The sequence below is a fragment of the Somniosus microcephalus genome, chromosome 16, assembly GCF_052327205.1.
Source record: "Somniosus microcephalus isolate GS21.2 chromosome 16, FLI_Smic_1.0, whole genome shotgun sequence".
NCBI classification, from domain to species: Eukaryota; Metazoa; Chordata; class Chondrichthyes; order Squaliformes; family Somniosidae; genus Somniosus; species Somniosus microcephalus.
In genome coordinates this window covers 2,524,271-2,546,740 of record NC_141002.1, presented here as the reverse complement: position 1 = coordinate 2,546,740, position 22,470 = coordinate 2,524,271, and the positions used below count along the sequence as shown (strand labels likewise).

At 48.0% G+C, this 22,470-nt stretch overlaps 1 protein-coding gene across 1 annotated transcript in view; it reads left to right on the top strand.

The window, feature by feature from the left end:
• Positions 1 to 22,470, top strand: part of LOC147105940 (coiled-coil domain-containing protein 77-like) — a 75,321-nt gene that overhangs the window by 39,924 nt on the left and 12,927 nt on the right. Inside the window, exons 5-7 of the mRNA XM_086009770.1 lie at positions 2,774 to 2,834; positions 4,356 to 4,447; positions 6,409 to 6,557. Coding sequence (XP_085865896.1) covers positions 2,774 to 2,834; positions 4,356 to 4,447; positions 6,409 to 6,557 — 302 coding nt within the window. The remainder of the gene's footprint in view (positions 1 to 2,773; positions 2,835 to 4,355; positions 4,448 to 6,408; positions 6,558 to 22,470) is intronic.

The following is a 22,470-nucleotide window of genomic DNA, read 5'->3' as shown; positions in this document are numbered from 1 at the left end:
AACCAAAACCCCTTCCTCCCACACCAGTCTTTGAGCTCGCTACCTTTGCATTCTTGGTGTTTTCAATGACCATTTGTAGTTGTAGCTTCCTATTTTACGTCTAAGATATCCTTTTAGGAGCGCAACGGTTCATTTTGAGTGAGAGCCAGTGTAAGATGGGTAGTAAGAGTGCCACATGATCAGTTTGAGTCCTGCCTGGCACCAGATTATAACAGATAATGGTGCTCAGCCATCTTTGGGTGACAGCTTGTTGTCTTTTTTTAATGGAGGCTGAAGTACAGAGGAAGAAGGGGAACCGCAGTGAATGTCAATAATCTGATCTTTTCTGATCACTTTTTGGGAGGTTTAACTCCATGTTGTTCCGGTTCTGCATTTTAATCATAGAATCTTACAGCACAGTAGGGGGCCATTAGGCCCATCGTGCTTGTGCTGGCTCTTTGAAAGAGCGCTCCAATTTAGTGCCACACCCCAGCTTTTTCCGCCTAACCCTGCAAATTAGTCCTCTTGAAATGCATGTCCAATTGCCTTTTGAAAGTTCCTATGGAATCTGATTCCACCAGCCTTTCACGTAGTGTGCTCCAGATCTTAACAACCCTCTGTGAAAATATTTCTCCTCATTTCCTCTCTAGTTCTTTTGCCTATTATTTTAAATCAGGTTACTGACCCACTTGCCAGAGGAAACTATTTCTCCCTACTTGCTCATTCAAAACCCCCCATAATTTTGAATACCTCTATTAAGTCTCCCCTCAACCTTCTCTGTTCTAAGGAAAACAATCCCAGCTTCTCCAATCTCTATACATAACTGAAGCCCCTCCTGGTAAATCCCCTCTGTACCCTCTCCAAGGCCTTGACATCCTCCCTAAAGTGTGGTGCCCAGAATTGTACACAGTACTCCAGCTAAGGTCTAACCAGTGATTTTAAAGATTCAGTATAACTTCCTTGTTTTTGTATTCAATGCCCCTATTTACAAAGCCAAGTACAGGAAACTTTGGTTTATCCGGAGGTTGTATATCCGGAATACTCTATCTAATGGCAAAAATCAGGAGTCGTTTTCTGTAAGTTTTTTTAGATCTCGTTCTTTTTTTTTTCCCCAGTCAGCCACTGCAAGGTCTGTAGCTATAGCAACAGCTTCAGCTACAGACGCTTGCAGCTGCAGCCGACTCTTCAGAAGCTGTTGCTAAGCAACAGTGTTTGTTGTCAGATACGGAGATGATGGTTAGCACTGTTGCCTCACAGCGCCAGGGACCCGGGTTCGAATCCGGCCTCGGGCGACTGTCTGTGTGGAGTTTGCACATTCTCCCCGTGTTTGCGTGGGTTTACTCCGGGTGCTCCGGTTTCCTCCCACAGTCCAAAGATGTGCAGGTTAGGTTGATTGGCTATGATAAATTGACCCTTAGTGTTTAGGGGGATTAAATACGTGGGGTTATGGGGATCGGGTGGGATATCTGTCGGTGCAGGCTCGATGGGCCGAAATGGCCTCTATCTGCACTGTGGGGTTTCTGTGATTCTGTATGCTTCAACATTAACTTTGTATGTCCGGCAGTTTTGATAGATCGGCAACACGCCGGTCCCGTCGGTGCCGGATATCACAAAGTTTCCTGTATCCCATACACTTTCTTAGCCGCCTCATCAACTTGCCTAGCCACCTTCAAGGATTTGTGAATATGCACCCTCAGGTCCCTCTGCTCATGCTGCTCCCTCATTTAGATTATACTGCCTCTCCAAGTTGTTCCTCTCAAAGTGCATCACTTCACACTTATCAGTATTAACTTGCATCTGCCAGGCGTCTGCCCATTTCAGCAGTCAGTCTGTGTTCTCTTGAAGTCTCCAACTATCCTGCTCGCTATTTACTACATTGTCAAGTTTTGTATCGTCCGCAAACTTTGAAATTGTATTCCCTATACCCAAGTCCAGGACATTTATATATAACAAGAAAAGTAATGGTCCTAATAACGACCCCTGGGGACCCCAGCATAGTTCTCTCCAGTCAGAAAAAATTACATTAATTACTCTCTGCCTCCTCTCCCTTAGCCAATTCTGTACCCAAATTACTACCGCTCCTTTAATACCACTATTTTCTGAATAAGTCTGTTGTGTGGTACTGTATCAAATGCCTTTTGAAAGTCCACGTATACAGCATCTACTGCACGACTCCACAAGGAGCAGTGCTGGGACCACTGTTGTTCACCATTTACTTAAATGATTTGGACTTGGGAATCGGAAGCACAATTTCAAAATTTGTGGATGATGCCAAATTGGCAACTTAATAGAGGAGGGCTGTGACAAAATACAGGAAGACGTTGATAAACTTGCAGAATGTATGTGACCTCTATTTGGTCACTTAGCCTTTTTTCAAGAGAAAAGAGACCCAGCCTGTTCATCCACGTTAACAGGTTTAGATGAAGAAGGGTGGGAGAAAGCTTGTGTGGAGCTTTGGCCGAATGGCCGCTTTCTGTGCTGTAAATATTATGTAATACCTTAATCAACCCTCTGTTACTTAATCAAAGAACTCAAATCAGATTCGTCAGACACAATTTGCATTTAACAACTCTGTGCTGGCTTTCCCAAATTAACATATGTTTCTCCAAATGAGAATTAAAAGACAATGGTCTCTAGTAGTTTTCCCACCAGAGATGAAGGACTGATTTCCCTGTAGTTACCTGGTTTATCTATCTTCCCCTATTTTCAACAGGAGTATAACATTTGCAATCCTCCAGCTGTCTGGCGCGACTCCCATATCGAAGGAGTAATTTTGTTTAAAATTCTTTTTCAGGTAACTGTTCCCCAGTGTACAGTGCCGCATGGATGCACTGAAATTAGATCTTCAAGGAACGGTAAATGTTAATCCCTAATGCCAACCAGGCAGTGAATTAGAGCCTAGAAGCAGACTGATATTTCAAAAAGAATTGGAGTTCAAGACCAAAGCAGAACTTTTTTCATCGTGTAATTTGTGTTCTAACAACCCAGGACAGCAGTTAATCTGCACTTACATTTACACATGCAGCCAGCAGTGCTCGTGACTCTGCCACAGTCAGGGAGAGTTCCAGACACTGTCCAAACTGCAGCAAGATTCACCACCAGCTTCTGATGGTCTGCAGGATCAGACCGTGAGGTGCTGTTCCTGGAGATGCTGTGGCGTCGAATTGGAGTTGAGCCGGTTTGGGTGTTGGGGGATGGGATGGTGGCGCGCGAACCGGGTTGAGGGGGTGGGGGATCGATCTGCATGATCTCTGCAGACAAATTGTTCTGTCGTTGGGTTGTTTGGGGTGGATCAGCGGTATTGAATAGCTGGGTTGCTTTGGAGGAGATGCAATACAAGTTTATTTTTTTTGTCTAAATATTGAGGAACCGTGAGTTGGGATGCAATTATTTATTTATTAATTTAAGATGACGCTAAGGATGAAGCAACACAAAATTCATTAGATCAAATTAACTTTTCTGGAAAGTGCAGAGCATTGGGTAACAAAGTAATTTTTGAAGCCTATAAGTTTTTAAAGGGAGGCTATTTATCTCTTCGCTCTAAACGTCACACAGACCCAAGGGCTCATGAGGCAGGGACAAAAAAAATGGATGCTGCACATAGCTGCAGAACTCTGGGCAAAGAAGCTGGAACATGCTGGAGGAATCTACGTCTGGTGTGCTCTGTAGCCGGCAGTCTGCGTCGGGTACAGGCAGCGTGGGACTGCCGGTCGCTGGGGCGTGTGCGCCTGGGATGGCCGGTCGCTGGGGCGTGTGCGCCTGGGATGGCCGGTCGCTGGGCCGCGCGCGCCTGGGATGGCCGGTCGCTGGGGCGTGTGCGCCTGGGATGGCCGGTCGCTGGGCCGCGCGCGCCTGGGCCGGCCGGTCGCTGGGCCGCGCGCGCCTGGGCCGGCCGGTCGCTGGGCCGCGCGCGCCTGGGCCGGCCGGTCGCTGGGCCGCGCGTGCCTGGGCCGGCCGGTCGCTGGGCCGCGCGTGCCTGGGCCGGCCGGTCGCTGGGCCGCGCGCGCCTGGGCCGGCCGGTCGCTGGGCCGCGCGCGCCTGGGCCGGCCGGCCGCTGGGCCGCGCGCGCACGCCTGGGCCGGCCGGCCGCTGGGCCACGTGCGCAGTTTGTAAATAACTGCATTTCCAGGTCACATAACTAGCAGGGTCAGTTTAAAAGCTATCTGTTTTTCTCTCTTGTGGTTTTCACAGATTGATGAGTGGATTTGTTGAAATACACGTGCAGTTCAAAAAAAAAAGATTCCATATTCTATCACTATTAATGAGGCACTCCTTACTTTTCTTAGAAGCTTAACATGCCGTACCAACAGTTGAAATTTATTGGGAGAACTCTTTTTGTAAGGGTGTTTTATTTATTTTTATTTGTCTTCAACTAGGTCATAAAAGAACAGCATTAAAAGTGACCAGAGCTGTTAGTCCTACTATCCCAGAAAACTACCAGAGAGATAATCAGACTCTGCTACTGCAGGTACGTACAGACTCCTCGCACTGATCCAGACTCTGCTACTGCAGGTACGTACAGTCCCCTCGCACTGATCCAGACTCTGCTACTGCAGGTACGTACAGACTCCTCGCACTGATCCAGACTCTGCTACTGCAGGTACGTACAGTCCCCTCGCACTGATCCAGACTCTGCTACTGCAGGTACGTACAGACTCCTCGCACTGATCCAGACTCTGCTACTGCAGGTACGTACAGACTCCTCGCACTGATCCAGACTCTGCTACTGCAGGTACGTACAGTCCCCTCGCACTGATCCAGACTCTGCTACTGCAGGTACGTACAGTCCCCTCGCACTGATCCAGACTCTGCTACTGCAGGTACGTACAGACTCCTCGCACTGATCCAGACTCTGCTACTGCAGGTACGTACAGTCCCCTCGCACTGATCCAGACTCTGCTACTGCAGGTACGTACAGACTCCTCGCGCTGATCCAGACTCTGCTACTGCAGGTACGTACAGACTCCTCGCACTGATCCAGACTCTGCGACTGCAGGTACGTACTGTCCCCTCGCACTGATCCAGACTCTGCGACTGCAGGTACGTACTGTCCCCTCGCACTGATCCAGACTCTGCTACTGCAGGTACGTACAGTCCCCTTGTACTGATCCAGACTCTGCTACTGCAGGTACGTACAGTCCCCTCGCACTGATCCAGACTCTGCTACTGCAGGTACGTACAGTCCCCTCGCACTGATCCAGACTCTGCTACTGCAGGTACGTACAGTCCCCTCGCACTGATCCAGACTCTGCTACTGCAGGTACGTACAGTCCCTTCACGGTGTGACCCAGACCCTGCTACTGTTTATAAAAAAAAAAACTCACCAAAAATAGTTGCCAGTTTGTTTAATCTAATTTTCTTGCTGTTGATTTTCATTCTATATCCCAGTTTGGGTACCCTGTGACCCAAACTGACATTGTATGCTGGGTAAAATCAGCACCAAGTACAGAAATATCACTAATCTCCAGGGAGTTGAATTTCACAGTTTTAAACAACAATTTGATGTTCAGCGTGCACTGGAAATATGAATACATCGAATATACAGCACAGAAAAAGGCCATTCAGCCCAACCAGTCCATGCTGGCGTTTATGCTCCACTCGAGGCTCCTCCTTTCCTCATCTAAATCTATCAGCATAACCCTCTACTCCCTTCTCCCTCATATGCTTGTCTAGCCTCCCTTAAATGTATATACTTTTCGCTTCAATCACTCCCTGTGGTAGCGAGTTCCACATTCTCACCACTCTTTGGGTAAAGAAGTTTGTTCTGAATTCCCTGTTGGATTTCTTGGTGACTTTCTTATATTGATGGCCTCTAGTTATGCTCTTCCCCACAAGTGGAAACATTCCCTCTATCCACTTTATCAACATTTTTCATAATTTTCAAGACCTCTATTAGATCACCCCTCAGCCTTTTTTCAAGAAAAGAGAGACCCAGCCTGTTCATTCTTTCCTGATAAGTATACCCTCGCATTTCTGGTATCATCCTTGTAAATCTTGTCTGCACCCTCCCTAGTGCCTCCATATCCTTTTTATAATATGGCGACCAGAACTGCATGCAGTACTCCAAGTGTGGTCTAACCAAGGTTCAATACAGGTTTAGTATAACTTCCCTACTTTTCAATTTAATACCTATGAATTGAGGTTAAGGTTAGCAAATTGAAGGCTTTTAGTCTTTCGGGCTCACAGTTTTAGTACATCGGTGCTCCCCGGGCTGGCCCGCGTTCAATGCACCGACTGTGTAACAGTTGTTGTGGGCTGCAGTGCTTTTGAAGAAAAGTTTCGAACAGTGCCACTAGTGCTATGTGTCCAAGGTTTCCTCTTTTAGCAGCCTTTGCAGTGTGCGCGGTGTATTGCTGATCAGCAGCCATCTGTGGTATTGGCATTGCTGCTTATTTTTGTTTTTCTTGTTCCTGCTCCCACATCCCCAAGGTTGAAGCTTTGCAGTCCCAGTTGCAGGAGCAGACACAGCTGGCGAAAGAGCAAATTGATGCGTTGCTGGAGGATCGAAGGATTCGTGTGGAGGAGGCACATGTGCAGCATGAAAGGGATAAAGACAAAATCAACACTCTGGCAGACAAGTCAGTTAATGACAAGTCAACAAATAATTGCTGTGAATCCGTGCTTGATTCCTGCCCCTGGTGTATGGTCTGCTGCAGCCCTGTCACCAGGGCAGAGACCACCCACATTGGGGTGTGATGTGGAAGAATGTTGGGGTCAGAGCCAGGATGTCTAGTGTGGAGAGTTCCTGGATTTTCAGTACGTCATAGAGGAAGCCATCCCAGGCCACTGCGTACTGGAATATGCCCTATCCATTTTAGAGTTGAGTCACGGCTGCTGATCTTCATGACTCTTTTACCGAAGAGCTGGGTATTTCCTCTCCCAGTACGCAGAGTATGATGGCAGTGGGGTTCTCATCGCTGTCTTACATACAGGAGTGAATCCTGGAGCACAAGGACTCCAGGTGTTGGCACACGATTATAGATACTGCGCATGGCCTCATTGCTTATAGAGCAGTGTGTTTATTTTGCCAACATTTTTGTGGTCATTATTGTTTCTGGCGAATGGAGGGGTCTTCATTTCAACCTTGCTGTAGTTGGGTGACTGTGATGAGGATTTGTTTCTGCTCGCTGGGTCAATGTTCATGCTAATTGGAACTTCTGTTGTGTCTGGACTGTGCTGGGGCTGACAAATGGTTTTGCGCACTGAATCATTTCGAGAATAGCCTCGTACAGAGGTAGCCTTGAAATCAGATAACAAAATAAGGAACAATGGACATTTGAATGGGGTACTAGAAATCACATGGCAAATGGCCGCTGCACAGTCAAAGATGTTCCATAGACCGTGCCAATGGAGCTGGTTGGTTTCAAAAGCTCTGATGCGCTATCAATTACTCATAAAAGACTGAGAGTTAGAAGAGTAACTAAAGGCTTTTATTAACAACAGAATGGAGGTCTGCCTCGAGTGGTCGACCGGTCCAGGATACCAAGGGCTGGGGAGCAGTCACCTTTATACTAGGACCTGTGGGAGGAGTCAGCCGAGGCATGTCCAGGCATGTACACAGTGGAATACAAACAGGACAAACAGGAATACAAACAGTGGTTTACCACAAGCTCTTACTCGGGCGGCCAATTATTTGGGCTGGAGGACCACTTAATACAGGTCAACTATCCCTTATCCGCAATTCCGAAATTCGAAAAGCTCTGAAAACCAAAAGTTTTTTCGTGGAGCATCTCTCGGTATTTCCAGTGTAAAAGCTTGAGCAGCTTGCACGGGAGTTTGCAGATTACTGCGTGGCCGTGTGCAACTTTGAGGAAACATTGCTGTTAACTATTTCTTTATAGTAATCTGGTTACCTTGCCAGGTTCGCATCCATCACTAGTGGTGTAGTTGTAGGGTAAACCCGACGGCTGCCTCTTGTCCATTTATAAGCATTATTATCCGTTCTGAAATCCGAAAAACTCCGAATTCCGAAACACATCTGGCCCCAAGGGTTTCGGATAAGGGACAGTGCACCTGTACTACACGCACAATATCTCTTCCAGCATCTGGAGCTGGTGAGCGACCTTTACGAGACCTCGCAATTGGTACGTAGCTGCGTGCCTTAGGGAGAACATTGGTATGCGGCCCTCAACAGCTCACCAAAACTGAAGTGGCCCTTCAGCCCAAATAATTGCCTGCCCCTGTTATAAATCAGTGGTGTGATTACATTTAGAATACAGTTCTGGTCACCACAGTTCAAAATGGACATTGCAGTTACTGAAGAGGATACAGAGGAGAGCAACCAGAATGATGGGATGGAGGGATTGGATTATGAGGAGTGATTTATAAAGATATAAAGACTTGCATTTATATAGCACCTTTCACAACCTCAGGACGTCCCAAAGTGCTTTACAGCCAATGAAGTACGTTTGAAGTGTAGTCACTGTTGTAATATAGGAAACGTGGCACCCAATTTGTGCACAGCAAGCTCCCACAAACAACAATAACCAGCTAATTTTTTTCAGTAATGTTGATTGAGTGATAAATATTGTCCAGGGCACTGGGGATAACTCCACTGCTCTTCTTCGAAATAGTGCCGTGGGATCTTTACAATTCCCTGAGAGATCAGACGGGGCCTCGGTTTAACATCTCATCCGAAAGACTGGACCCCCGACAGTGCAGCACCCCCTCAGTACTGCATTGGAGTGTCAGCTGAGATTGTAAATTGTGAGGTTCTCATTGGAGAAGAGAAGGTTGAGCGGTGACATGATTGATGTTTTAGGATTCTAAAGGGACTAGATAATGTTGACCTGTTTCACCTTATCCAAAATAGTGGAACGAGAGGACATGGACTGCACTTGAAGGGAGGTTAAATTTAAAACTAATCTGTGGAAACAATACTTCAGTGAGCAATCTATGGAACCGGCTCCCTGGGGAGGTGGTAGAAGCAGTTCGTATTCATTCAAATGCAAATTAGATAAATTACTTGTATACAACATCCCAAAATACTATTTTCTGAGTGAAATCGAAGAAGTGACATGTGGGAAGTGTAGCATGCTTAGAAAGAACAGGTGACTTTGGACTTACAGTTCCCAAAGCGCTCCACCACTGGAGGTTTTCGTCACCTCATGTCTAGGCCTGTTGTCGACTAATTGTGCTAGAAATTGATTGCTATGATTGATCAACAACTGCATTATTGTTGTATCATGGGACGACCAGGATGGTTGAAGGCGAACTAGATGGACTTTGGTCATTTTTCGTCTATAAATTCTGAGAGTTGCTGAGTCCCCTGGTCCAGATGGAATGCATCCTAGGTTGCTGAAAGAAGCAAAGGTAGAAATAGCAGAGACATTGGTCACAATCTTTCAATCTTCATTGGATACAGGAGTAGTGCCAGAGGACTGCAGGGTTGCTAATGTTATACCAAATTCAAGAAAGGGGAGCGGGGTAAACCAGGAAACTACAGGCCAGTCAGCCTAACATCGGTGGTGGGGAAGTTATTGAAAACCATTCAGGGACAAAATAAATTTTCATTTGGAAAGGCCATGGGTTAATGAAGGAGATAGATAGATTTCTAGACACAAGGCGTCACGGGGTATGGGGAGAGAGCAGGAATATGGTATTGAGATCGAGGGCCAGTCATGATATTGAATGGCGGAGCAGGCTCGATGGGCCAAATGGCCTACTCCTGCTATTTTTTCTAATTTTCTAATCAAGGAGAGCTTGCATGAATTTCTTGGAGGCAAATCGAGTCTGATTAACTTGATTTAATTTTTTGAGGTAACTGAGAAAGTTGATCAAGGTAGCGTAGTAGATGTTGTATGTATAGATTTTTGGAAGGTATTCAACAAAGTGCATCAACTGCAAGAGAAATGCAGGGAACAGCACCAACATGTTCACAATTTACATTAATGACCTGGATCAGGGAGTCGGATGCAGCATTTCCAAATTTGCAGACGACACTAAACTAGGAGGGGGGGTGGGCTCAGAGGAAGAGACCAGGAAGCTCCAGAGCGATTTGGACAGACTGGGCGATTGGGCGGATAAATGGCAGATGCACTATAATGTGGACAAGTGCGAAGTTATCCACCTTGGGTGCAGGAACGGGAGGGCAAATTATTATTTAAATGGCAATAGATTGGGAGAGGGGGAAGTACAGAGAGACCTGGGTGTTCTTGTACACCAGTCACTGAAGGCGAGCATGCAGGTGCAACAGGCGGTCAAGAAGGCAAACGGTATGCTGGCCTTCATAGCAAAAGGGTTAGAATACAGGAACAGGGATACCTTGCTGCAGCTGTACAGGGCACTGGTGAGACCACACCTCGAGTACTGTGTACAGTTTTGGTCGCCTCATCTGAGGAAGGATGTTCTTGCCATGGAGGGGGTGCAGCGGCGATTCACCAGGCTGATACCAGGAATGGCGGGAATGACCTATGAGGAGAGACTATGTAGTTTAGGGATGTACACACTGGAGTTTAGAAGATTGAGAGGGGACCTCATAGAAGTGTATAAAATTCTGACAGGTCTAGACAGACTGGATGCAGAAGGAATGTTTCCCTTGGCGGGTGAGAACAGAACTAGAGGACATAATTTAAGGATAAGGGCTAAACCATTTAGGACAGAGATGAGGGGGAATTTCTTCACTCAGAGAGTGGTGAACCTGTGGAACTCATTGCCACAGAGGGCAGTGTACGCCAGCTCATTAAATATATTTAAGAGGGAATTAGATATATTTCTACGGGCAAAAGGGGTTAAGGGTTACGGAGAGAAGGCGGGGACGGGATACTGAATTAAAGGATCAGCCATGATCTCATTAAATGGTGGAGCAGGCACGAAGGGCCGAATGGCCTACTCCTGCTCCTATCTTCTATGTATCTATGTATCTATGGCCTTCTTTGACCTCACAAAGGCCTTCGACACTGTCAACCGCGAGGGATTATGGAGTGTCCTCCAAATTCGGCTGCCCTCAAAAGTTTGTCAGCATCCTCCGCCTGCTTCACGACGACATGCAAGCCGTGATCCTGACCAACGGATCCACCACAGACCCAATTCACGTACAGACCGGGGTCAAACAAGGCTGTGTCATCGCACCAACGCTCGTCTCGATCTTCCTGTCTGCAATGCTCCATCTCTCCTCTCAGTAAGCTCCCCGCTGGAGTGGAGCTAATCTACAGAACAAACCGGAAACTTCAACCTCGGTCGCCTCCAGTCTAGATCCAAGGTTGTCCCATCCTCTGTCATCGAATTACAGTATGCAGACGACACTTGCGTCTGCGCACACTCTGCGGCCGAACTCCAAACCATCGTCAACATCTTCACCGAAGCGTATGAGAGCATAGGCCTCACACTAATCATCCGTAAGACAAAGGTCCTCTACCAACCTGCCCCTGCCACACAGTATTGCTCCCCGATTATCAAAATCCATGACGAGGCCTTGGACAACGTGGACCACTTTCCATACCTCGGGAGCCAACTGTCAATAAGGGCAGATGTCGATGACTAAGTTCAACAGCGCCTTCAGTGTGCCAGCGCAGCCTTCGATCGCCTGAGAAAGAGAGTGTTTGAAGACCAGGACCTCAAACCCAGAACCAAGCTCATGGTCTGCAGAGCAGTAGTGATACCCGTCCTCCTGTATGCTTCAGAGACATGGACCATGTACAGCAGGCACCTCAAAGCACTGGCGAAGTACCACCAATGCTGCCTCCGCAAGATCCTGCAAATCCATTGGCAGAATAGGTGCACCAACGTCGGTGTTCTCGCTCAGGCCAACATCCCCAGCATCGAAGCTTTGAACATGCTCGATCAGCTCCGATAGACAGGCCACATTGTCTGCATGCCTGATATGGGTCTCCCAAAACAAGCACTCTACTCGGAGCACCGGCACGGCAAGAGAGCCCCAGGTGGGCAGAGGAAACGTTTCAAGGACACCCTCAAAGCCTCCTTGAAAAAGTGCAACGTCCCCACCAACACCTGGGAATCCCTGGCCCAAGACCGCACAAAGTGGAGGAGAAGCATCCGGGAAGGCGCCGAACACCTCGAGTCTCTTCGCCGGGAGCAAGCGGAAGCCAAGCGCAAACAGCGGAAGGAGTGCACGTCAACCCGACCCTTCAACCACCGTCTGCCCCACCTGTGACAGAGACTGTAGGTCCCGCATTGGACTCATCAGTCACCTGAGAACTAATTTTTTAGTGTGGAAGCATGTCATACTCTGTTCCGAGGGACTGCCTAAGAAAAGAATGAGAGCGGATCAGCCATGATATTGAATGGTGGAGCAGGCTCGAAGGGCAGAATGGCCAACTCCTATTTTTCTGTTTTCTAATCAAGGAGAAACGGCATGAATTTGTTAGAGGCGAATTGAGTCTGATTTACTTGATTGAATCTTTTGAGGTAATTGAGAAGGTTGATCAAGTAGTGTAGATGTTGAATGGATGGACTTTCGGAAGGCATTCAACAAAGTGCCACATAGGAGGCTTATTAAGAAGATGGAAGCCCATGGAATTGAAGGGAAAGTGGCGGTATGGATACGAATTTGGCTCAGTGGCAAGAAGCAAAGGGTGGTGGTGGATGGATGTTTTTCAGACTGGAATGTGGTTTACAGTGGTGTTCCCCAAGGGTTAGTTTTGGGTCCATTACTCTCTTATAAAAATTGAAAAAAGACCTAGACTCGGGTGTAACGTAGACAAGCAGGAGCAGGAATAGGCCATTCGGCCCTTTGAGCCTACTCCACCATTCAATATGATCATGGCGGATCCTTTATCTCAATACCATATTCCCGCTCTCTCCCCATATCCCTTGATGCCTTTTGTGTCTAGAAATCTATCTATCTCCTTCTTAAATATATTCAGTGACTTGGCCTCCGCAGCCTTCTGTGGTAGAGAATTCCACAGGTTCACCACCCTCTGAGTGAAGAAATTTCTCCTCATCTCAGTCCTAAATGTCCTACCCCGTATCCTGAGACTGTGACCCCTCGTTCTAGACCTCCCAGCCAGGGGAAACATCCTTCCTGCAGGGAGTACCTTTATAAAATTTGCAGATGATATGAAACTTGGCAAAGTAGTAGATCATGATGAGGATAGTTACAGGCTTCAGGATTGTGAAATGGGCAGAAGCATGGCAGATGGATTTCAATGGGGAGAAGTATGAAGTGATGCACTTTGGGAGGACTAATATGGAAAGACGGTATACTATTCAAAATCATGTCATTTAAAGTGTAGATGGGAGACCTTGGTGTCCATATACACACATCTTTAAAGTTGGCAGGGCAAGTTGATAAGGTGGTTAAAAAAGCATGTGGGTTACTTGTGTTTATAAATAGAGGGATAGGCTATAAAAGCATGATGCACTATCAATTGCTACAAAAGACTGGAGATTGAGAAAGTAATAAACAGGCTTTTATTACCAAAGAACAGAGCATGCCTCTTGTGGTTGCCTGGTATCCAAAAGGGCCGGAGGCTGCCGAGCAGCGACCTTTATACCCAGCCATGAGGGTGGAGCCAGGGGCGGAGTCAGCTGAGGCATGCACAGACAAGTACAACAATATGCAAGAGTGAACAACAGTACTAACAGTGAACAACAGTACTAACAACAGTGGTGAACAACAATACTAACAACAGTGGTTTACCACATTCACCCCTTGTTTAGAATTGAGTCCGGCGGGGTGAAGTGTACTAAAAATTCGTGTACTGAAGTCTATCAGGAGGCCTTGTAAGCCGTCCTGAGCGTCGCAGCAGCGGCGGTGATGGTGCAGCATCCAACGTTGAACCCGGCGTCTCGTTCAGAGGAGGTGTAGCAGGTGGCGGACCCTGGGGCTGCTGCATGCCGTCTACAGGGGTCAGAGCATGGGTAATGGGAGGTAGCGATGGTGGTCTCTCGGAGGCACCCGAAGGTGCGAGGTCTCGTGCGGGGACTGTGTCCTGGGGGTAGGCAGGAGTAGCGGTGGGTGGCGAAGAGGGTGTTTCAGGAGCACCCGCAGGTGCGAGGTCTCGAATGGAGACTGTGTCCTCCCGCCCGTCCGGGTACACCACGTAAGCATACTGCGGGTTGGCGTGGAGGAGGCTCACCCTCTCGACCAGGGGGTCCGCCTTATGGGTCCTCACGTGCTTCCGCAGTAGGACGGGACCTGGAGAAGTCAGCCATGTTGGTAGCGAAATCCCCGACGTGGACTTCCTGGGAAGGAGAACATTCTCTCGTGAGGAGTGGCGTTGGTGGGTGTACAGAGCAGCGACCGAATGGAATGGAGTGCCGCAGGGAGGACCTCCTGCCAGCGGGAGGTCGGAAGGCCCTTAGATTTTAAGTTTAAAAGGACTGCCTTCCAGACTGTCGCATTCTCCCTTTCCACCTGGCCGTTACCCCGGGGGTTGTAGCTGGTGGTCCTGCTTGTAGCAATGTCTCTCGCGAGCAGGTACTGCCGAAGTTCGTCGCTCATAAAAGATGAGCCCCTGTCGCTATGGATATAGCTAGGGAAACCGAACAATGCGAAGAGGTCATTCAGACATTTAATGACCGTGGTACTGGCCATGTCCGAGCAAGGGATGGCAAACGGGAAACTGGAGTACTCATCAATTATATTGAGGAAGTACACATTGCGGTCAGAGGAGGGGAGGGGCCCTTTAAAATCGATGCTCAGCCGCTCGAAGGGACGCGTGGCTTTGATCAGGCTCGCTCTGTCTGGCCTATAAAAATGCGGCTTGCACTCGGCACAGATCTGGCAGTTCCTGGTCATGGTCCTGACCTCCTCCGATGGAGTAGGGCAGGTTACGGGATTTGATAAAATGGAAGAACCTGGTGACCCCCGGGTGGCAGAGGTCATTGTGGAGGGTCTGTAATCTATCAACCTGCGCGTTGGCGCACGTACCACGTGATAGGGCATCTGGGGGCTCATTCAGTTTCCCGGGCCGGTACAAGATATCGTAATTGTAGGTGGAGAGTTCGATTCTCCACCTTAATATCTTGTCATTCTTGATTTTTGCCCCGCTGCTTATTATGAAACATAAAAGCTACTGAACGCTGGTCAGTGAGCAGGGTAAATCGTTTTCCGGCCAGGTAATGCCGCCAGTGTCGCACGGCTTCCACAATGGCCTGGGCCTCCTTCTCGACAGAGGAGTGTCGAATCTCGGGGCCCTGGAGGGTCCTTGAGAAAAAGGCCACGGGTCTCCCCACCTGGTTAAGGGTTGCAGCTAGGGCAAAGTCGTATGCGTCGCTCTCCACTTGAAAAGGGAGGGACTCATCCACAGCGTGCATTGTGGCCTTCGCAATATCGCTTTTTATGAGAGTGAAGGCTGCACAGGCCTCTGCTGTCAGGGGGAAGGAGGCGGACTTGATGAGGGGTCGGGCTTTATCCGCATAGTTGGGCACCCGCTGAGCATAGTAAGAGGAAAAACCCCAGGCATCTCTTCAGTGCTTTCTGGCAGTGGGGGAGGGGGAGCTCCATAAGAGGGCGCATTCTATCGGGGTCTGGGCCGATGACTCCGTTCTCCACTACGCAGCCAAGAATAGCAAGGCGCTTAGTACGAAACATACATTTGTCTTTGTTGTATGTGAGATTCAGCCGCTGGGCCGTCCGGAGGAATTTCCCTAGATTAACGTCGTGGTCCTGCTGGTCGTGGCTGCAGATGGTGACGTTGTCTAGATATGGGAAAGTGGCCTGGAGCGCGTTCTGGTCAACCATCCGGTCCATCCCCCGTTGGAAGACAGAAACTCCGTTGGTGACGCCGAAGGGAACTCTGAGAAAGTGATAGAGCCGACCGTCAGCTTCAAAAGCTGTGTACTGGCGGTCCTCAGCCCTGATGGGGAGCTGGTGATATGCCGACTTCAGATCAATCGTCGAGAACACCTGGTATTGTGCTATCTGATTGACCATGTCAGATATGCGGGGGAGTGGGTATGCATCCAACTGGGTGTAGCGATTGATCGTCTGGCTGTAGTCAATAACTAGGCGCTGTTTTCCGCCAGTCTTCATCACCACCACTTGTGCTCGCCATGGGCTATTGCTGCTCTCGATAATCCCTTCCTTCAGGAGTCTCGCTACCTCGGATTTAATGAAACCCCTATCCCCGGCACTGTAACGCCTACTTTTGGTAGCGATGGGCTTACAGTCGCGGGTGAGGTTAGCGAACAAGGAGGGGGGGGGGAGACTTTAAGGGTGGAGAGGCTGCAAATGGCGCGCGGCGGGCGATTTAAAAACTGCTGGCTGCAGACCGTGAGAGGGGGGAGGGGTCCACCGTACGCTAAAGTGACACTCTTAAGGTGGCACTGAAAATCCAACCCCAGTAGGACGGCAGCGCAGAGATCGGGCAGGACCAGAAGTTCAAAATTTTTGTATTCAGTACCCCGCACTGAAAGAGTCACCATACAGTAGCCACCGACTTCCGCTGACTGGGCTTTGGAAGCCATAGAGATGCGATGACGCGTCGGCAGGACCGGGAGAGAGTAACTGCGCACCGTGTCGGGGTGTATAAAACTCTCCGTGCTCCCGCTGTCAAAAAGGCAGGTAGTGGCGCGGCCGTTTACCGTAATGTCCATCATGGACCTGGACAGTTGATGCGGGAGAGATTGATCCAGCGTCACGGAAGCCAGCGTATGTTCAAGCGCGTCGATGCGGTCGTCTGATGAGGCGGTGGTGGAGTCCGGGTCCCCCGTAACCGAAGTCGGAGGCGTCCAAGATGGCGGACAAAATGGCGGCGCCCACGGTCCCGATCCCCACGCAGCTGGGGGAGCCCAAGATGGCGGGCAAGATGGCTGCGCCCTCGGTTCGCACGCGGCGCTGCTGGCGTTAGCGGTCTTCCCTTTGCAGGCGCTAACGTAGTGACCTTTCTTCCCGCAGCCGGAGCAGGTAGCATTCTTCGCGGGGCAGCGTGCTCTAGGGTGTTTAGCTTGGCCACAAAAATAGCATTTTTGTGCCTTGGACATCGCTGCAGCAGTCGGAGGTGGCGGTCCCATGGCCCAAGATTGCGGCGTCCACGGCGCGGGGCGATTAGGGGAGAAAGCATCCATATTTCTGTGGGCCGCGTCGAGCGAGAGCGCGAGGGGCACTGCCTTTGTCAGGTCTATTTCACCCTTCTCCAGCAGCCTCTGCCGGGAGTAGTCGGACCTTAGACCCGCAACGAAAGCGTCTCGTATCAGTCCCTCCGCATGTGCCGCGGCCGATACTTCCTTGCAGTCGCAGCCGCGTCCGAGTACCCGCAGTGCCCGTAGGAAGGCCTCCACCAATTCCCCGGGCTGCTGTCTGCGAGATCTTAAAAGGTGCCTGGCATAGACCGTGTTAACCGGGCGTGCATACTGCCCTTTCAGTAGGTCGATAGCCGCCGCGTAGGTCGTCGCATCTTGGATTAAAGTATAGACTTGGTGGCTCACCTTCGAGGCCAGGATTTTCAGTTTATTTTCATCAAGAGTCACGGTCGAGGCTTCCAGATACGCCTCAAAGCAACGCAGCCATTGTGCGAATTTAGTCGACGAACCCGCTTCTTGGGGGTCTAGGTCCAGGCATGTTGGTCTGAGGGCTCGCAGCAGCGCCTGCTGCTCAGCGTTTTGCGCCATCGGTTGATCAGCATCCGCAGCCAACATTTAACTTTGGTAATAAAATTGATGCACTATCAATTGCTACAAAAGACTGGAGATTGAGAAAGTAATAAACAGGCTTTTATTACCAAAGAACAGAGCATGCCTCTTGTGGTTGCCTGGTATCCAAAAGGGCCGGAGGCTGCCGAGCAGCGACCTTTATACCCAGCCATGAGGGTGGAGCCAGGGGCGGAGTCAGCTGAGGCATGCACAGACAAGTACAACAATATGCAAGAGTGAACAACAGTACTAACAACAGTGGTGAACAACAATACTAACAACAGTGGTTTACCACAAAGCAAAGAGATCATGCTGGAACTTTATAAATCACTGGTTAGGCCTCAGCTGGACAATTCTGGGAACTACACATGAAAGATCTTTGGAAAGGGTACAGAGGAAGTTTACCAGGATGTTATCAGGGATGAGGGACTTCATTTATGAGGAGAGGTTGGAAAAGTTAGGACCGTTCTCCTTGGGACAGAGCAGGTTAAGAGGTGACCATTTCAAGATGGAGAGGTTTTGATAGAGTAGATAGAGAAACATTATTCCCTTTGGCGAGTGGGCCAATAATTGGAAGTCATAGATTCAAAATCATTGGCAAAAGATCTGGAGAAATGTTTTCACTGAGTTGTTGGGATCTGGAATGCTGTACCTAGAAAGGTGGTGGAAGCTGATTCCATAAATAATTTTAAAAGGACGTTGGACGGGTACTTGAGGATGAGAAAATTATAGGGTTACGGACAAAAAGCAGGGGTGTGGGATTAAGCACAACTGCTCTTTCGAAGAGCCAACTTACGAACCGGCCATATGGCCCCTCAAGCCTGCTCTGCCATTCAATAAGATCATGGCTGATCTTCAACCTCAACTCCACTTTACTGCCCAATCCCCATATCCCTTGATACCTCGAGTCCAAAAATCAATCTATCTCAGCCTTGAATATACTCAAAGACTCAACATTCACAGCCCTCTGGGGCAGAGAATTCCAAAGATTCACAACCCTCTGAGTGACGAAATTCCTCTTCATCTCAGTCTTAAATGGCCGACCCCTTATCCTGAGACTATGCCCCTGAGTTCTAGACTCGGCAGCCAGGGGAAACAATCTCTCAGCATTAGATTATAGGCCCAGTCTACTCAATTTCTCCTCATTTCCCAGGAATCAATCTAGTAAACCTTCGTTGCACCTCTTCTAAGGCAAGTATATCCTTCCTTAAATAAGGAGACAAAAACTGCACAGTACTCTATATGTGGTCACAATTGTAGCAAAACTTCCTTACTCTTACACTCCAACCCTCCAGCAATAAAGGCCAATATGCCATTTGCTTTCCTAATTGTTTGTTGTACCTGCATGCTAACTGTGTTTCTTGTACTAGGACACCTAAATCTCTAAACACCAACATTTCATACATTCTCACCATTTAAAAAATATTCTGTTTTTCTGTTCTTCCTATTAAATTGACTAACCTCACATTTGTGTTTTAGCCAGTGGCTCAGTTGGTAGCACCCTCACCTTTGAGTTCAATGGTTGTGGGTTCAAGTCCCACTCCAGAGACACACAAATCGAGGCTAACACTCCAGTGTGGTACTTTGGGAGAGCTGCACTGTCGGAGGTTCTGTCTTTTTGATGAGACGTTAAACCGAGGCCCTGTCTGCTCTTTCAGGTGGATGTAAAAAATCCCGTGGCACTATTTCAAAGAGGAGCCAAGGGAGTTATCACCAGTGCCCTGGTCAATATTTATCCCTCAATCAACATCACTAAAACAGATTATCTGGTCATTATCACATTGCTGTTTGTGCGAGTTTGCAGTGTGCAAATTGGCTGCCACGTTTCCTACATTACAACAATTACTACACTTTATATAAAAAAAAAAGTACTTCGTTGGCTGAAAAGCGCTTTGGGACGTTGGTGGTCGTGACGGGCTCTTTGCGTCCTCCTCACATCTTACTTTTTCACCTCGCTTTGTATCGTCTGCAAACTTGGATACATTGCACTCGGTCCCTTCATTTAAGTCATTAATATAGATTGTAAATAGCTGAGGCCCCAGCACTGATCCTTGCGGCACCTCACTAGTTACAGCCTGACGATCTGAAAACGACCCGTTTATCTCTACTCTGTTTTCTGTCTGTGAACCAGTCTTTTAGCCATGCTGATACATTACCCCCAACCCCATGCGCCCTTATCTTGCTTAACAACCTTTTCTGTGGCACATTATCGAATGCCTTTTGGAAATCCAAATATACTACATCCAATTGTTCCCCTTTATTTACCCTGCTGGTTTCATCCTCAAACAACTCTAATAAATTTGTTAAACACGATTTTCCAGCACAGGCACGATGGACCGAATGGTCGCCTTCTGTGCTGTAAGTTTCTCTGAATTCCTAGGGTTCAATGAAGTGTGATCAAAAAGGCTAGAAATCTGGAAAAGAACATGAGACAAAAAAATTAGCACTACAATAAGCAGAGAGTCAGTCAAGTGGCTAAAGTGCGGATGGGCACAAGATTTCCTCCAAGTATTCACAAGACAAGGGGTGTGAGCAATGTGCCCTCAACAGAGATAACACTCTCAAAACTAACATCAATCAGATGGAAGTCCCAGATGGGCTAATCAGACTAAAAACAAATCAATCCCCCCTAGTATTTTTAAGTGCTGAGAGAGACTCGGGATGAGATTTGAGTGTGCTTGGACACTAGGGAGGTACTTGTGGATTGAAAACACAATAATGGGAGTGCGTGTGAGTATTAAATAGAACTGGATATCGGGGAGTGAGTATTAAATAGAACTGGATATCGGGGAGTGAGTATTAAATAGAACTGGATATCGGGGAGTGAGTATTAAATAGAACTGGATATCGGGGAGTGAGTATTAAATAGAACTGGATATCTGGAGTGAGTATTAAATAGAACTGGATATCGGGGAGTGAGTATTAAATAGAACTGGATATCGGGGAGTGAGTATTAAATAGAACTGGATATCTGGAGTGAGTATTAAATAGAACTGGATATCGGGCAGACACTATTAAATAGAACTGGATATCGGGCAGACACTATTAAATAGAACTGGATATCGGGGAGTGACTATTAAATAGAGCTGGATATCGGGGAGTGAGTTAAATAGAACTGGATATCGGGGAGCGAGTATTAAATAGAACTGGATATCGGGGAGTGAGAGTATTAAATAGAACTGGATATCGGGGAGTGAGAGTGTAGAAACATAGAAACAGAAGATAGGAGCAGGAGTAGGCCATTCGGCCCTTCGAGCCTGCTCTGCCATTCAATGAGATCATGGCTGATCATCCAAATTCAGTACCCTGTCCCTGCCTTCTCCCCATGTCCCTTGATCCCTTTAGCCTTAAGAAATATATCCAACTCTTTCTTGAATATATTTAATGAATTGGCCTCCACCGCCCTCTGTGGCAGAGAATTCCACAGGTTCACCACTCACTGGGTGAAGCAATTCCTCCTCATTTCAGTCCTAAATGGCTTACCCCTTATCCTTAGACTATGACCCCTGGTTCTGGACTCCCCGGCCATCAGAAACATCCTTCCTGCATCTAGTCTGTCCAGGCCTGACAGAATTTTATAGGTTTCGATGAGATCCCCTCTCAATCTTCTAAACTCCAGTGAGCATAAGCCCAGTCGACACAAATCTCTCCTCATACGTCATTCCTGCCATCCCAGGTATCACCCTGGTGAATCTTCGCTGCACTCCTTCCATGGCAAGAACGTCCTTCCTCAGGTAAGGCAACCAAAACTGCACACAATATTCAAGGTGCGGTCTCACCAAGGCCCTGTACAACTGTAGCAAGACATCCTTGTTCCTGTACTTGAACCCTCTTGCTACGAAGGCCAACATACCATTTGCCTTCTTAACCGCTTGCTGCACCTGCATGCTTACCTTCAGCGACTGGTGCACAAGAACACCCAGGTCTCTGCACTTCCCCTTCTCCCAATCTATTGCCATTCAAATAATAATCTGCCTTCCTGTTTTTGCCACCAAAGTGGATAACCTCACATTTATCCACATTATAGTGCATTTGCCATGTTTCTGCCCAATCACCCAACCTGTCCAAATCGTACTGGAGTTTCACGACATCCTCCCACCCAGCTTTGTGTCGTCTGCAAATTTGGAGATATTACATCCAATTCCCTCGTCCAGATCATTAATATATATTGTGAACAGCTGGGGTCCTAGGACGGATCCTTGCGGTATCCCACTAGTCACTGCCTGCCACTCGAAAAAGGACCCGTTTATTCCAACTCTCTGCTTTCTGTCCGCCAACCAGTTCTCTATCCAAGTCAATACCTTGCCCCCGATCCCATGTGCCTTAATTTTGCACGCGAATCTCTTATGCGGGACCTTATCGAAAGCCTTCTGAAAGTCCAAATACACCACATCCACTGGTTCTCCCTTATCTATTTTACCAGTTACATCTTCAAAAAATTCCAGTGGATTTGTCAAGCATGATTTACCTTTTGTAAATCCATGTTGACTTTGTCCGATCCTGTTGCTGCTTTCCAAGTGCTCTGCTATTACATCTTTTATAATGCACTCTAGCATTTTCCCCACTACCGATGTTAGGCCTACCGGTCTACAACTCCCCGCTTTTTCTCTGCCACCTTTTTTGAATAGTGGGGTAACATTAGCTACCCTCCAATCCATGGGTACTGTTCCAGAGTCTATCGAGTTCTGGAAGATGACCAGCAATGCATCTACTATTTCTAGGGCCACTTCCTTAAGTACCCTGGGATGTAGATTATCAGGCCCTGGGGATTTATTGGCCTTCAGTCCCATCAATTTTCCGAACACTATTTCCCTACAAATACTGATTTCTTTCAGTTCCACCCTTTCATCAGACCCTTATGTTCCCCGGCATCTCTGGGAGGTTATTTGTGTCCTCCTTTGTGAAGACAGAACCAAAATATGTATTTAGTTGGTCTGCCATTTCTTTGTTCCCCAT